The sequence below is a fragment of the Haplochromis burtoni genome, unplaced genomic scaffold (genome assembly GCF_018398535.1).
Source record: "Haplochromis burtoni strain Fernald_Lab_line unplaced genomic scaffold, NCSU_Asbu1 Contig_40, whole genome shotgun sequence".
Classification (NCBI taxonomy): Eukaryota; Metazoa; Chordata; class Actinopteri; order Cichliformes; family Cichlidae; genus Haplochromis; species Haplochromis burtoni.
Window position 1 is genome coordinate 2,518,797 of NW_024582401.1, and position 15,493 is coordinate 2,534,289.

Below are 15,493 nucleotides of genomic sequence, written 5' to 3' on the forward strand. Positions count from 1 at the left end.
GAAACCGAGGAGCAAACGAGGCCATCTAAAATCCCAGATTTCCATTTAGCAGAATCACTGACAGCTCTGAAAAAGTTAAGATTAGCTGGGGCATGAGAAGATTAGCTGATACTGAAAGAAAACATTTTGCCAAGCACCCTGTGTGCTCTTTATTTACTCTTCTCTTGTTAAGATGGAGCTTCTGAGGACTCCATCTTAACAAGAAAAAATGTTGTTTTTTTTTTTTTTTATATGCAACAATTTATTTTTGATGGTAGCTCTAGTGCGGCAATAAGACCTATACACCCATATCTCCAACCACAGAAAACAAGAGGCATGTTGTTACATTAGTTTGGTGGGTTGCAAAGCATCTTGCAGATGAGCAACAAGGTAGGTAGGGTAAAGTGACTCAAATAATGAACACAATTTCAGATTTCCCTACTAGAATGAATGCCCTTAAAATGATTCATATGAATAATTGAATTCATACATTTTTATTGGCACACACAAGATAAACCATGGACGTAGCTTCCAAGCTGGAAAAATTAAGTCAGTGCGGAAGTGTCTTAAACCAGTGGTCCCCAATCCCCCAGACGGGTACCAGTCCGTGAGTCGTTTGGTACCGGGCCGTGAGAGTTGAGGCGTGGGTGTGAAATTCATGGTTCTCAGCAATTTTAGCATTATTTTTTTTATTGTTTTTATCGCTAACTCAGTTTCCCTGGGTCGTTTCCCGTGTGTTATGAATAAATCTTCTTTTTTTTGGTACCGGTACTGGTTTTATTTTGTTGTATTTATCCGCAACACCTTAAAGGCTGGTCCGTGAAAATATTGTAGGACATAAACCCGTCCGTGGTACAAAAAAGGTTGGGGACTGCTGTCTTAAACCACCATTCTATTCGAAGGCCACCAGATAGCCAGTATCTGCTTGAAAAAAAGCCTTTCTATAGTCGTTCTATAGAAGTCTGTGGGAAAGCAAATGAGCCCCTATGACACCTATAAACGCTATCCTGCTAAGTTGATGGGTCAGTCACTAATTTTATGTCATACTGAATAAAATAAAAAGTCTATTTCAAACGTCTTGTTTTCCTTTTTTCAAAATAGCGGATAAATGTGCTCAATGCCTAATGACTTTTCAATCTCGTTGTCAAGTCTGTTTCATCAAGGCTTCAAAACAGAATTTAAGAAACCAACCAATCATGGGTAGCTATGTCCAAAACATTACCTTGAAGTGTCAGGTGCAAAAAGAATGTGGAAAAAGAGACAAGTAAAGTGAAAGTTAAACTAAATGTCCTGTGATTTTATTTATGGATGATGGGTATGTTCATGCCCTTTGTTAACCTTCTGTGATGTTAATACCAGTAGAAGAAAACATGCAGAATTTGATGACTACCTGCATTAGTCAACCGTGGATTTGACCTTTTCATGTATGAGTGACTTCAAAATGTTAACATCCATCTTCTTGCGCCCATAAAACCCCATATTTCTGGGACGTTTTGTGCCATCAGCTCTGATTATGTTATCAGCCATAATGATTCACAACACCTTAACTTGCATAAGCACTATTTCATCCATTCCGATTCATCCTGATAGTCTTTTCTTTTCTCTTTCACACTTTCTAGGCACAGAGGCTTCGGAAGCTCGCCCAACAGATCTCCAACTGCAAGCAATGCATAGAGAGGTCCACAGCCCTCATAACACAGGCCGATCAAACGCTGAAAGAAACCGATCATGCTCGCTTTCTGCAGACAGCAAAGAGCATCAATGAGAGGTCAGACAGCCCACACACTGACCGCATGCCTCAATTATTCAGCTCAGCATGTTAAAATTTAGCTTAAGGGAGAGGTTAAAGACTGCAACCAAAACTTTGTGTACATAACTTCGCCAACAGCCAAAACAAGTAGAGTGGGATTTCATCTTCTATTTAGCATAATCTTATTCCATTCCCTGCTTAAGCTCTCTGACTAATTGATTTGGCAATTGAGAACAAAACCTGCTCTCCAATATGTGCATCCTCATGAGAAACAAAAGGGGTGATATAAAAAAGAAATCATTATCCTTTAGTCCTTCATACAAAAGCAGTGTTTCAATCAGAATCTAATCTGCACAGCTTCACTAATTAGGAAGATGATTTTCTTTAGATTGGGAGTTTGTGTTTTTATTTAGCAAATGTTGAGGTGTTAATTCTGTATATGGATGTTATGTACAATGCTTTGCAAAATGCTAAAAATGCTTGTCACTGTATCGCTAACACTTGTGATGTTGACATGACATTTTTTTTCAAGTCCAGTTAAAATCTATTTTGGGGTGGTCTACCCTTCAAAAACACCCCTAACACATACATATACAATTACAAAATAACTTAAACTGACTAGTTCATATGAAAAGTGTATTACAAGTATCTACTGGTCCTGATATAGGGTTTCCATGGCTACTGCATCAACCCAAGTGCTGATCCCTGAGATACACCTGACTGACACCTTCGACACATTTGCCCTGGACTTTACTAGAGAGAAGAAGCTGTTGGAGAATCTGGATTACCTCACTGGTAAAAATCATAGCCTGACTGTGTTTGGGTGATGTGCTATGTTACCAACTAATGCTAACAAGCTTGGCAGGCATTCAATGTGCTATACCAGGGGTGCCCAATCCCGGTCCTCGAGAGCTACCGTCCTGCAGCTTTTAGATGCATCCTTGTTCCCACACACCTGAATCAAATGAATGGCTTGTTATCAGGCCTTTGCCAAACACGATGGCATGCTGAAGAGGTAATCAAACCATTTGATTCAGCTGTGTTGGAGTAGAGATGCATCTAAAAACTGCAGGATAGTAGCTGTCGAGGACTGGGATTGGGCAGCCCTGTACTATACAGATCACTGCTAATTAGTGCCAAGTAGCATTCAAATAAAATGCTAGAACACTGGTTAGTAGACTATGGGCCAGCTTTACTAATGTGTTTCGTTAGTGCAGAGTGGGTATTGGAGGAAGAAAAATATACTGTTGGTAAGTAAGTAAAATTTGTTTCTATAGCGCTTTTTGCTGATGACCTTAGAGCTCGGGAAGAGGAATGCGGTTTCAGCAGGTCAGAAATGTACTGGGGAGCTTGACCATGTAGGGCCCTAAAGGTTAAATTAAAATTTTAAGTATTTACAAAGAGAGGACAGTGACAGGGTGGCATGTATAAAGTGGGAATATCTGCAACTGACTGTGTTGGATATGTATTTCTCAAAACACAAAATATAGTGAGAAGCGTAAAAAGCATTTGTTAATGTTCGTGACACAAAATTTACGTTTAGGGATATGTTTCCAAGGAGTTTAGAGATTGTGCTATTTTGCCTATTCAACTAAATCTGACCCCATAAGGCTAGATACAATTCAGGTGGGTGACTCCAAAAGGGAGTAATTTGGCATTAAGACGCAAAGTGTCTTTTGTATCAGGCTGTAAAGATGATTATTCTGCTGTAAAGTTCAGCTTTTGGAAGTTTTTGCATTTGAAGATAGCCTCAAGTGGCCATTCAAGGAACTGCAGGCTTTATTTTTACCCAGAAACCCAGAACTTTCTGCTCGGGAAACCTTTATGTTTAACCTCCATTTTTCATCAAATGGACGTCTGCTGATTATAATTCAATTCAGTTCAATTCAGTTTTATTTATACCGTGCTAAATCACAACAACAGAGGTGGAAGACAGGACAGATTATACTGATTAACCAGAAACTAATTTTCAAAATGCGTAGTGACAATCACTGAGAACTGCTGTTCATGTTCATCCTCATTATCATCATCTTTTGATGGCTTCTTTCTTTGAATCCATGACCTAATGTTTAGTCTTAATCTATAGTGTAGCCCTTTGATTACACGATTCAGTTTCTCATGGACTGTGAAACTCAAATATTGCCTCCAATTAAGATTATATTCATGCTTTAATTTAGGATTTAAAAAAAATCTTTTGATGTCTCGGTTTTCTTCAAGCATTGCATTTGAACAACCCCAGCCTATTAACTCTAAAATTAATTTTCAACATTAATTTCCGATGTCCTATTTGCAAGGCCCCATCAAAATGTCACTGCATGAATTATGGAGCTTGGTGGGGACAAAAACGAGGTAGTGTAGTGGGTTTTGAAGGTCTGTGAAAGTGGCTGGCTCGTATTTATTCTCTGTGATGCATGAGGGCTTCGCTGGAGGGCCTTTTCACTAAGTGAATCAGTCTGAATCACTCCACTATGTGCAGCCACTCATGACAGAAGGCTCGGGAGAGGGAGCGAGTGACAGACAGAGAAAGAGATAGGAAGTGGCTTTACAATCAATTTAAGCTGTGCCTTTGTATCTTTATTTCTTTACCTCGGTCCATTCTGTTTCTATCTCTTTCTACCGAGAGGCTTCATGCACTGAATACAAGAGTGATTCATTGTATTTATTTCTCTGTGGAACAAAAACAGTTATAACATAATGAAGTTTTCCAATGAATCAATGCATGAGTGGAAGAGAGCCAATCTAACATCTCTGGTTATGTAACGACTCGCATTTGTTACTCCTAAAAAGGGCTGTTACATTTACTGTTCCCGCTGTTAATGCGATCTGCTTTTTATCTGAATTGTTTATTATTTTGCTGCTGCCTTCCTTTTAATGCTCAGCGTACCACTCTATTAGAAAGAGCATCCTCAGTCCTATGTGTAATGAAGGTTGTAGACTCATAAATCGAAGCAAATGAACACGTACAAGGTTAATCAAGGCTACCGTTGTAACAGCTGACAACCTTTGAGTGTGTCATCACTTTGGAATATCGCTAATGTAATTTGCAATTTTATCCAAACACAATCTAAAATTAGGGCCTGAGACGATGATTTTTTTTCTTCAATCATTGCAGCTCCAAGTGCTCCGTGCATAAGGGAAGAACTGTGCACGGCGTCCTATGACACAATCACTGCCCACTGGACGTCAGATGATGAATTCACTGTGACGTCCTATGAGCTCCAGTATGCTATTTTCACCGGACAGTCCAACATTGCCAGTAAGTATGAAATGAATGCTGGAATCAGATAAGAACTAAATGGTTTTTCAAATCTTGAAAGCACAAAAATGAATAAATACATGAAGATATAACCCAGCTCAGATAACCAATCTACAAAGTTTATTTTAGTAGTTATTTTTAAGGTCCCAGCTACAATAAAGAAAATAAGAGGTTATGGGGGTGAATTCATTAGCATTAGCAAAATAAAAAAGAAAGTTGAAAGATGGTGAGTCGTTTGTAGGGAAGAGCTTTTTGAACTGCATAACAAAAAACTTCCCAGGGGGAAGGAGAGAGGTTGAAGCGGCCCATTGAGCGCCACATTCAGGGTCTTAAAGCACCTTAATGGCTTCCATTAAGTAATTAAGGTACAACTCCACTTCCCAAGTATCCAATTAATGTAATTTGTGGGAAAAAAAGCAATCCTTTTAGCAGTACTAACTTGGTAAATGTGAATGCAAACAGATTGATGTAATTTCCATCTGTCACGCTGAATTGTGAATAAACATTCACATATCCTTTAAGAAGATCAAAACTTGTCTAAGAATCATGTTATGTTTGAATGCTGACTCTTTTATTGTAGTTTAATTTTACTCATCATCAGAGTAATCCAGTGACAGCTGTCTATATGCACGGGTGCACTACAGACATCAGGGATGACCGTAATGAGGGCCACGAGCTTTAGTTCTTGACCAAGCCATTAAAGTTATTATAAAAGTGTTGATAGACTTTTAACTTCTTTAGATTTTCTTCTCCTCTCCATGCACCTTGAAAGTAGACAAAGTAATGCCAGAAAGCCCTATTCTGCCCCATACCAATGTCAATTGGGCCTTCTAAATGCATCCACCTTGAAACATCCAAAACCAAGCCCTAACCCTAATTCTAGACAAGTCATCTCACCTCATCCGAGGGCACATCGAGTCATTCCCAAACCAGCTGAAAGATATATCCTCTCCAGTGAGTTCTGGGTCTGCCCCAGGACCTCTTCCTGGCAGGACATACCTGAAACACCTCACCTAAGAGGCATCCAGGAGGCATCCTCGTCAGACCTAAGATCAACTCTGTACATTTATGCTGCCCTACTGCTGGCCACTAGCTCCCCTTAGGCAGATGGGAGTTGAAGTGCTTTTCTAAGATAGCGTTGGAGTGGAAGTGGAAGCTCCTGAAGTGAAGCCTCTGGCCTTTATGCTACTATCACCCTGATGTTGTCACACATCAAATGACTGTAGCTTGTGAAGGATGAAAGAGGGATAAGATTTGACAATAGCAAATCCAGAATGCATGAAGAGCACTCAGTAAAAGATTAGACTTCACTGGAAACGCAGAGTTCTTACACTGAAACATGTGAAACATTTAGGTTTAAGTGGCATCGAAGGAGTGAGATGTGTCAGGAGGGATGACAGCTGGGAAACGAATCAGCATCCTTGACACACGCTAAGTGACACAATGTCTCGTAGAGCAACAACAGACAGGCCGTATATGCCGACATACTCACTCTTGCTCAAATACACACAAGCCCTAGACAATCATGAGCACACTCAAGTGAGCAACAACTACAAGGAAGAAAATGGGGTCAGGGCATCTGAAGGCGAGATCCCCTGCTCCCTTTCAATCAAATCGCCTTTTCTCTGTCTTTCATCTGTTCTTTTTGAAATCCTTTCTAACATTCAAACAGAATTACCTAACAGTAAAAGTACCTTTTTCCATTTCTTTTCTTGGTTCCCATGCTTTGTTTCCCTCCTTTTCACTCAGCTCCTGATACTTTTGGGTTACACCCTTCCTTTATTTTTTTTCCTTCCCATCTATGTAAGGTTACACCTTTGCCATTGCCTTGTCATTACTTCACAGATTAAAGAGTATTTAAAAATGACAGCCATTAAACTCATTTGACACTTCATTTCTTCTCTTGCTTTCACATTTCTGCCTCTTTCCATTCAAGAAGACAGCATGATTTTTCTCACCTCTTGTTATCAGGTCTGGTAATGTCAGAGGTGTTGCTTTTGGCATTCAAGTCATGTGCAAGAAGTTTCCCCCCTGTGGAAATTGAGTTGTATCACTATGCAGGAAGTAGAAGTATTGTAATTTTATGGAATGGAACAGTGAAAACATTATCCTTCTAATTGTTCTGTACAGCCTTCTGAATCTAATTTCCAGTGGGAAATACATGACAAGATCATGCACAAACTGCTTTTTAGTCTTAGAGGTCTTTTAGCCTGTTGTAGTGTCAGTAGCTTCCTCAGTAGTTAAATAATAACTGCATGGTGGCATACACTAATATTGCCTTTAGTCTTTAGCATCATGGATTTAATAATTTTCAGGATTCAGGATTTTCAGTTAACTACATTTCATTGTTTCTTTTTCCTCCAAAGGAATTTAAATTGCATTCAAAAACAAAGTACACACAAATACATGTATAACATATTAGCCTAAACTGATAACTAATGAATTTAGGTGCCTGTCTACTTTCATTATGATTATTCATTTACTAAGCACATTATTGTCAATATAAATAATTCAGAATATTGAAAGTAGCTTTACTAGACCATATTATATTATTAACAGATCATACTTTTATGCTAAGCTAGCTTTGTTAGCCTGACTTTAGATGCTTTTTCTTCCATAATCAATGAATTATATGTTACATAACAAACTATCATCTATAATCACCTTGACAAGATATGTTTTTGTGTTAGCTAAAGTTAGTCATCAGGGCTATCTCACTGTCTACCTATCATTTCTGAAAGAATTGAGCTAGCATATGTGAGTTTACAATATACTGCGGAGCCCCACAAGGGACATTAGAGAAAAAAAAATGAAAATGAACTTTTGCGAGATCTCAAGTTACTTTTTACCGCAAACCTTTGGTGAGATCTTCCAAAATAGGTTGCATCCCTTCGGAGGCCGCCAGCTTGAAGCTGACCGGGAGGTCCAGGCACGATGTACTGGGAGTGGGTGTTCTCGTCAGCTCTAGTGGGCCTCGACCTCCTGGTCAGGTTTGAGCTGGTGGGTAACAGACATTTCCGAAAACCTCGGAGCACTTTTGCAAGTGTTAAATGTCTTGATAAACCGAGCAGATATTTGAAGTTTACACAGCTACATTCTCGCCTGAAAATATCTTGAAAGCGTATTTTGTGACCCAGATAGAGTAATAGCTGCCACCATTGTTGGAAACTGGAATTGGCTGGGCCACATTATGAATTCTGGGATAGATTGGGCCACGAAGGATACACCCGACCCATCCATCAAATTCAGGGAAATGAAGGATGCATTTGGAGCAGCCTTCGAATTGGGACAGCCGTCAAATGCGGCCTCTGAAGGATGCGGCCTATTTTGCGTGATCTCGCAAAAGTTCATCTTCATTTTTTTTCCCAATGTCCCTTGTAGGGCTCCATAATATACAGGTTAGTTTTAGGCCTGTGCTGCAAATTATCTTTACATAACTGGAGAAATGCTTCCATTTCATTTTGTAAATGCATATGACTCTTCATTTCCTCTCTTGCTTTAACATTTTAAAAGGTAAAACAAATATTTAAACGACTTTGTGTTCAGTGTCAGCGCACCCGATGATATTTTTGTCTGTTTAGAGGTCTTTGTTAGAATGTGGCATAACAGTTTATGTGACAGTGACATTAAAATTGTGGGTGCTCATTATTTTAAAAAAACCACACACACCCAAAACACTGGTTTCCATCTATGGATGGATAACAACGAGCAGTGGCAACTTCCCGATCAGCAGGCAAACAAAGACATGAAATGGAGGGAAAATGTACACCCACATATACACACATATGCCTTAGGAGGTTGTGCAGCAGCTCTAAAGTGCCATTAAATAAAAAGCACATACCAAAGACACACAAACACACATAGCAGAGGGAGCACAGTGCAGCTATGAAGTCAACGAGGTGTGAATAGTTTCCTCATGTGCCTTTTCACACCCTCTCACCTGTTTCCACTGGCATGGGGTTGCACACAACCAGTTATTTTGTTCACCGTCCTTTCACACAGCGATGCATTATTCTTCCAGGGAACTCTTAAGTAAATAGTTTTTCTGTTATTTGTGAGTTATTTTAAGGAGAAATGCCTGCAGTTATATGAATTCTTCAGCACTTCAGTTTCATTTTCATTCTAGACTTTGTCCTATAGAGTCGCATAATGCAAAAAATAAATACAATGAATTATAATTTAAGTGAATTAACTGTCTATTTACTAAATCTGACATGACTTTTTTGTTTTTTTTCCTCCACTCTCAGGTCTCTGTAATTCCTTGGAAAGCTGGATGATTGTTCCCAACATCAAGCAGAACCACTACACAGTGCACGGTCTGCAGAGTGGCACCAAGTATATCTTTGTTGTGAAGGCTATTAACCAAGCGGGGAGCAGGAGCAGTGAACCAGGGACTTTAAAGACAAACAGTAAGATAATAAAGACTGAAATAGTCCTGAGTCTTTTTTTTCCTGTCTGTAAACACACAGCTCCTAATTACTATTTATTTGGTGGACTGCTAAATATTTGCCATAGGTGGTAAGTAGGTCAAGGAGAGAAATTACATATGCTAGAAAAGTCTTCACTATAATCTCTTACTGGTAAGTGTCCTTATGGTCAAGTTGGTAAGAACTCAGGTATACTCTGTCTTTTCCTACCAAATTATGGGAACCATTTTTAAATCAACTCTTCTATTTATCTTGTTTACTACGAACAGGCCAGCCGTTCAAGCTTGATCCTAAATCTGCTCACAAGAAGCTGAAAGTGTCTCACGACAACCTGACAGTGGAGCGAGATGAAACCACATCCAAGAAAGGCCACAGCCAAGAGCGGTTCGCCAGCCAGAGCAGCTACGGTGTTGTGGGAAATGTCTATATTGACAGTGGGCGTCACTACTGGGAAGCTCTCATTGGAGGGAGCACATGGTGAGAGCTACACATTTTAAGTAATAATTTATGGATTCTGTTTGAGGATAACATCTATCCATGTATGCATTTCTGTCCACTTATTCAAAGTTAGGTTGTGGGGCTAAGCAGACTTTTCCCCACCAACCTTCCTTCTTTCTCCTGAGGTATCCTCCTATGTCAGATGACAAATGTAATCCCTCTATTGTATTCTGGATCAGCCTTTGGGGTTCCTCCCAACCGAGCATGACCAGAGAACCTCTAAAAGGAAAGCTCCATCCTATTTAGATGCTTGGACCACCTCAGTTTGTTGCTTTCTGCATAAAGGAGGAGCAGGTCCTTAGAGATGTCTGAGATCCTCAGCCTGTTGCTAAAGATGCGTGTAGACACACTATGCAGGTAGCTGTATCCGCAATCCCAACTTTTCAGTCATGGAAACAAATGAAGGATGGAACCTAGATTGATGTTGAAATTGAAAGCTTTGCCTCATTTCACAATTACTTCTGACAGTTCACCACTTCATCTGCTTATACCACCAAATTCACTTATGAACAGAATACTGAGATACTCAACTAAGCAAATACTGATGGTCTTTGGTTTCCAAATAATGATAACAGAAATTTTATCTCCTTCCAAGGTATGCTGTAGGCATAGCCTATAAGTCAGCCCCCAAGCACGAATGGATCGGCAAGAACTCAGCGTCTTGGGTGCTCTGCCGCTGCAACAACTCCTGGGTGGTTCGTCACAACAGCAAGGAGCTAGCGATCGAGCCGTCACCCCACCTGCGACGCGTTGGGGTCCTGCTGGATTACGATTCCGGATACCTGAGCTTCTATGATGCTGTAGGCTCCCAGCACCTACACACATTTCATGTCTCTTTCATCCAACCCGTGTGTCCTGTGTTCAACGTGTGGAACAAGTGTCTAACCATTCTTACTGGTCTACCGATCCCTGACCATCTAGAGGGACTGGAACCAAACAACTGAAGGCTACACAGAGACAAAAATAAATCAACCCAAATTTAGTATCTTAAAGCTGCACTGGGCAAGAGATGTGAAAGTACTCATCTTTGGATAGAGAACAGAAGAGGGATCTATCCTCTTTAATTCAATCAGCTCTGCTCTATTTACCCAACATAAATTCTCCTCATATGCACTTTTGTACCCAGAGGCAATGACATCTCTATCAGAAGCTAGCAAGCACACTGTCCTAATAAAAAGCCAGACTTGCAAATGTCTGATTTATTCCTCCTTTACAAGCTGGCTTCCTTTGATACATGCCATAACACCCTGTTTGTCTTGGGCTAAATGTCTATGTGAGTATCACGGAAACTTCACTTTCTCAGACAGCAACAGAACTTGCTAGCATTTGTGCAAAGTTAGCTAGTGCAGCTTTACTGTGCAAAAAAGACGTATTGCATGACGTGTTGCTTTGTCAAAGCTTCTCAAAAAGATTTTCTGTCTATTATTAAAATTTGCTCAATCAAATCTGACTCTGGTTAGAAAAGTCTACTCTAAGGCACTTTGGGCTATGGTGAGCATATTTGTACCATGGTAACTAGGATACAAGCCACAATCAATTATTATTTTCCTCTCTACCTGCCTTTTTAGATTATTTTCTTAGATATTGCATTTTGAAATTCCCTCAAACTGCACACATAAACACAAAAAGTATACTTTCATCCGTCAGGGTTGTTGGAAAGAGCAGAATTACAGATGTATATTTTGTAAAGTAATTTCACCCCTCTTATCTTTTCCTTGCTCATTAAAAAGGAACCAAAGTAGCCATTGCTGTTCATATAAATTTTACGCTACGAGAATAAATGGAGACTTATTTTTAAAATGTGACAGAGAAGAATATAGCATTATGGTCAATATTAAATGCAGCGTTCCCTTAAATATAGACTTTGTCTTTGCACATTGTTCATACTTTATTCATGTTTTTTTGTAGCTTAACATTCAAATGGATTCTGGTGCAATTAACATGTATTCATATTGGGAAAGTGTTGTGTTGGACTTATTGTGTTCAGTTTGTTTTTGGCAGTCATACAAGTCCTGTCATTATTATTTTATGTGGTACATAATATGTGAATTGTGTTACAGTTGTAGACACAGGTTATTATTGGAGATTATGTGTGAAATGGACATTTGGGTGTAATTTTTTTCTTTTCTTTTCTTCTTTTTTTAAACGTTCTGCTAATTGAGCATATGGATATTTAGTGGGACACATCTGTGCCACAGTACCGTTACACCAAAACCAGGGTGTTCTCATCTCTACATACTGCTTTACATGTTCTTTTTACACTTCAGGTCATCAAACCTATATTCAGACTGTCTATAAAAAGATACTTTATTAAGTCAACCACCCACGCACAGGGGGGCTGTCCCCAGACGTGTTGCACAATGACGAAGTCAGTAGGGTAAACTCACCTCACTCAGTCACCGGGTCCTATTTGTTTTTTTTGTTTTTTTCCTTAATTTCTCCAATTTAAATGGATAAAATTAGCCAACGTGAGTTTTAGCTGTTGATACATAAATAGTCCAAATCTGTATAAGAAAACCTCCCAGAAGAAACACAATCGAGTACAGTATGTGCTCTGTAATTTAGGTTAGAGTCCACTGAATAATTGTTAAGCATTACAAAATTGTAAATGTAAAGATTTGGTTGTATATCTTGACGGACGTTGGTTCAAAACACAATACATAGGACAAATGAGCTTCAATTCTGTGTTTATTGGCGATAGATTGAACTCTGTGTTTCATTGTAAATGATGCAAATATTGTGTTTAATTTAATGTTTCCATTTGAACTTTGTATGAGGCCATGATGTTATCTGTTCAGTCTCTGTGGATATTTTTACAGGAAAATAATACAGTACGAGAGCTTGCGTCATTACTGTCTGAGCTAAGTCTGTACGAGAGTGAAAAATAAACATTGTTCCTTTTCACATTAAAGTGTGCTCTTTTGTTTTTCTCCAGTTAAGTAATATGGCGCTGGTGTGAGAATGTCAAGAGTCGATCTCATAAAATATCCAGGAGAAATGCCAGGAGCCATTTCTGGTGAAAAATAAAGATCACATATTGAGAAAATTCAGGCGGTCCCAAATTCAATAAGTTTAGACTGTGACATTTTGGTTTTGAATAAAGTTACTGGTGCCCTTCGGGCAGGTGTTGCACTCGGTGCTGTAAGCAAGAATCAGTCATTTAAAGCTGCTGTAATCAATATTCTTACATCAGCATTGTACTTCACTGCTATTTCACTCTATAGGAACAGATGCTGCACAGGGACTTGACAGCGTGGGCTTTTTCTGTCACGCCATGAATCATTCAAAAAATGTTCTAACGTCAAGCACTTCAGAAGGTTCAGACTTCAGCCTGCTGAGTTCACTCGAGTTTACACATTTCCCGTAGAAGAGGAAGCTGTCAAGTTTATCACGTGAACTTCCCGCGGACATCGGGGGCTCTTCCTGATTTTTCCAGGAGCAATTGTTCTAAGACGCAAGGGGTTCAGTGGGGCTTCGCTGCTAGACTGTTATAGTGTAGCATTAGTTGAAGCTCTGTGTGTCGTTCACACGGTTAAGGGGCATGAGCTCGCCAAATTAATTTACCCAGCGCTCCACTGAGCAAACAACAAAAGGGACACAAAGACAATTTTTCAGGTCACCAAATGGCAGAGTCACGCATGTGCGTGTGAGTGTATGTTTGTAATTCACAGCTAGGATGGCTCTTTGCCTGTTTTCATAAAATTCATCATGACAAAAAAACAAGCTGGAAATATGGGTTGTGGTATTGTAACTATGTATCTTAAGCCTTATTTTTGAGATTTAATAATGTGTCAGTATAGGCAGCTCTGAGTTTTTTTGTTTACCAACAGTTCTTAATTTTTTATTACATTTTATTTATGTCTTTTTTTTTATTTTTTTTTTAGGAAAAATTGTATTGCAGGGTCTTTACTTTACTACATAAAGCACCTTGAGGTGACTGTTGTTGTGGTTTGTTGCTATATAAATAAAACTGAATTGAACTGAAATGTTACTCTCACCTGTGGAGGCACACAGCAGGTAGGTAAGATAATTGAATTTTATTCCAAGCTTACATGGATGATGAAAAGCACTCCAGGTAAGCTGAATGTCCAAAAACAATTTAAAAGAAACCAAACTCTGAACGCCAGCAGGGAGAATGTAACAACAGTGAGAATACTCAACAGGAAGCCAAATGTACCCAAGCAAAAAGGATAGTATACCACAGGGTGGGGAAGATACAAAGCACAACGCCATGAGCCATATAAGGAACTAGCTTCTAAATTTCAAAATAAAAGAGGAAACAATCTGAAGGAGGGACAACAAACCAGCTGGCTGTGGCAGATGGCTGCTTCTCATTGCGCCTGGTTCTACTGGAGGTTTCTTCCTGTTAAAAGGGAGTTTTTCCTTTCCACTTTTTGCCAAGTGCTTGCTCATGGTAATTCCATCTATTTCTATTGATAAATAGCTCTAGTCAATATCGATTAATAATTTTATGCAAAGGGGTGCAACATTAGTAAGAAGATATTTTCTTGATATTCTATGTGGAGGTCTATTCTAAATGTTTCTGCCAACATAGGCTAACTGATTCATTATTTCTGTATTAATAAAACTACTTTTTATTTTCAGCAAAATCAAAATTTTTAAATTCTGACCCCAGCTTTTAACTTTATACAATCTGAGCAAAGTTCAAAAGCGCTTACCCATCCTCTGGCGTTGCCATACAAGAGTTTGTGTGACATTTTAAACAATCGATGCGGCAACTTAATGTGTCTTGGGATTTTCCTGCTTGCCTCAAATGTACCTCAAAAGGTTGAGTCCCAATTTTATTAACCTTTGTCAAGGGAAGGTTTTGCCGAGCTCGTGTTGTTTTTCTCCACAGCCTCGGTTCGTGATGTCGCACTGTATTAACACATGACAACTAGTGTGAACTAGTGTACTTAAACAGCTCAGGCCTTTTTGTTGCTGCCTGTTGGGGACCTTGATGATACTTTAGCAAGACAAGGAAACTGTTGCTCATTCATTCCCTCCCCCCCTGTGGGAAGTTGAACCACTGACCTTCCTTCACAAGACCACTTCACTGTCCTTTAGGGAAACACTGTCCCATTTTTGCACATGCCATCAGGCCAGAGTCGGTTCAGTGGGTTGCTGTTTGTGCACTGCAGCTGTACTTGTCTGGTGAGTCCAGAGGCCTTGCAGTCCCATGAGGATCTTTTTTCTCATGGCTACACCACAACACAGAGACAAAAAGACACAGCCTATGTCTTCCCTGGGGAGCTGTACATGTACTCTATGGGCTTTTGCCATCCTAATATACAAGGAGGTGTGGTGTGTGTGTGTGTGTGTGTGTGTGTGTGTGTGTGTGTGTGTGTGTGTGTGTGTGTGTGTGTGTGTGTGTGTGTGTGTGTGTCTAGTGGGCATGCAGTAGTGGCTGCTTGCTGCTGACAATTTGGCATTTTAAGCAAATAGGCAACTGCAGAATTTCAAGATGAGCAATACCAGCAACTCCCTCAGGAGTGGGTGTACAAAATGAGAGAGCATTTCTTACAGAGGCACAGCAGCAACAAAGACAAAACAAACCCAAGTCTAACAACTGCATTAGTGACT

General features: G+C 39.6%; 1 protein-coding gene across 2 annotated transcripts in view; it reads left to right on the plus strand.

The window, feature by feature from the left end:
• LOC102312483 (E3 ubiquitin-protein ligase Midline-1) overlaps positions 1 to 12,821 on the plus strand; it is a 92,357-nt gene extending 79,536 nt beyond the window's left edge. For both annotated transcript variants that reach the window (XM_005919967.3, XM_005919966.3), the window contains exons 5-10: positions 1,599 to 1,747; positions 2,397 to 2,524; positions 4,842 to 4,985; positions 9,233 to 9,394; positions 9,682 to 9,889; positions 10,506 to 12,821. In XM_005919967.3, the coding sequence (XP_005920029.1) occupies positions 1,599 to 1,747; positions 2,397 to 2,524; positions 4,842 to 4,985; positions 9,233 to 9,394; positions 9,682 to 9,889; positions 10,506 to 10,854 (1,140 nt within the window). In that variant the 3' untranslated portion in view covers positions 10,855 to 12,821. The remainder of the gene's footprint in view (positions 1 to 1,598; positions 1,748 to 2,396; positions 2,525 to 4,841; positions 4,986 to 9,232; positions 9,395 to 9,681; positions 9,890 to 10,505) is intronic.
• Positions 12,822 to 15,493: the final 2,672 nt, after the last annotated feature.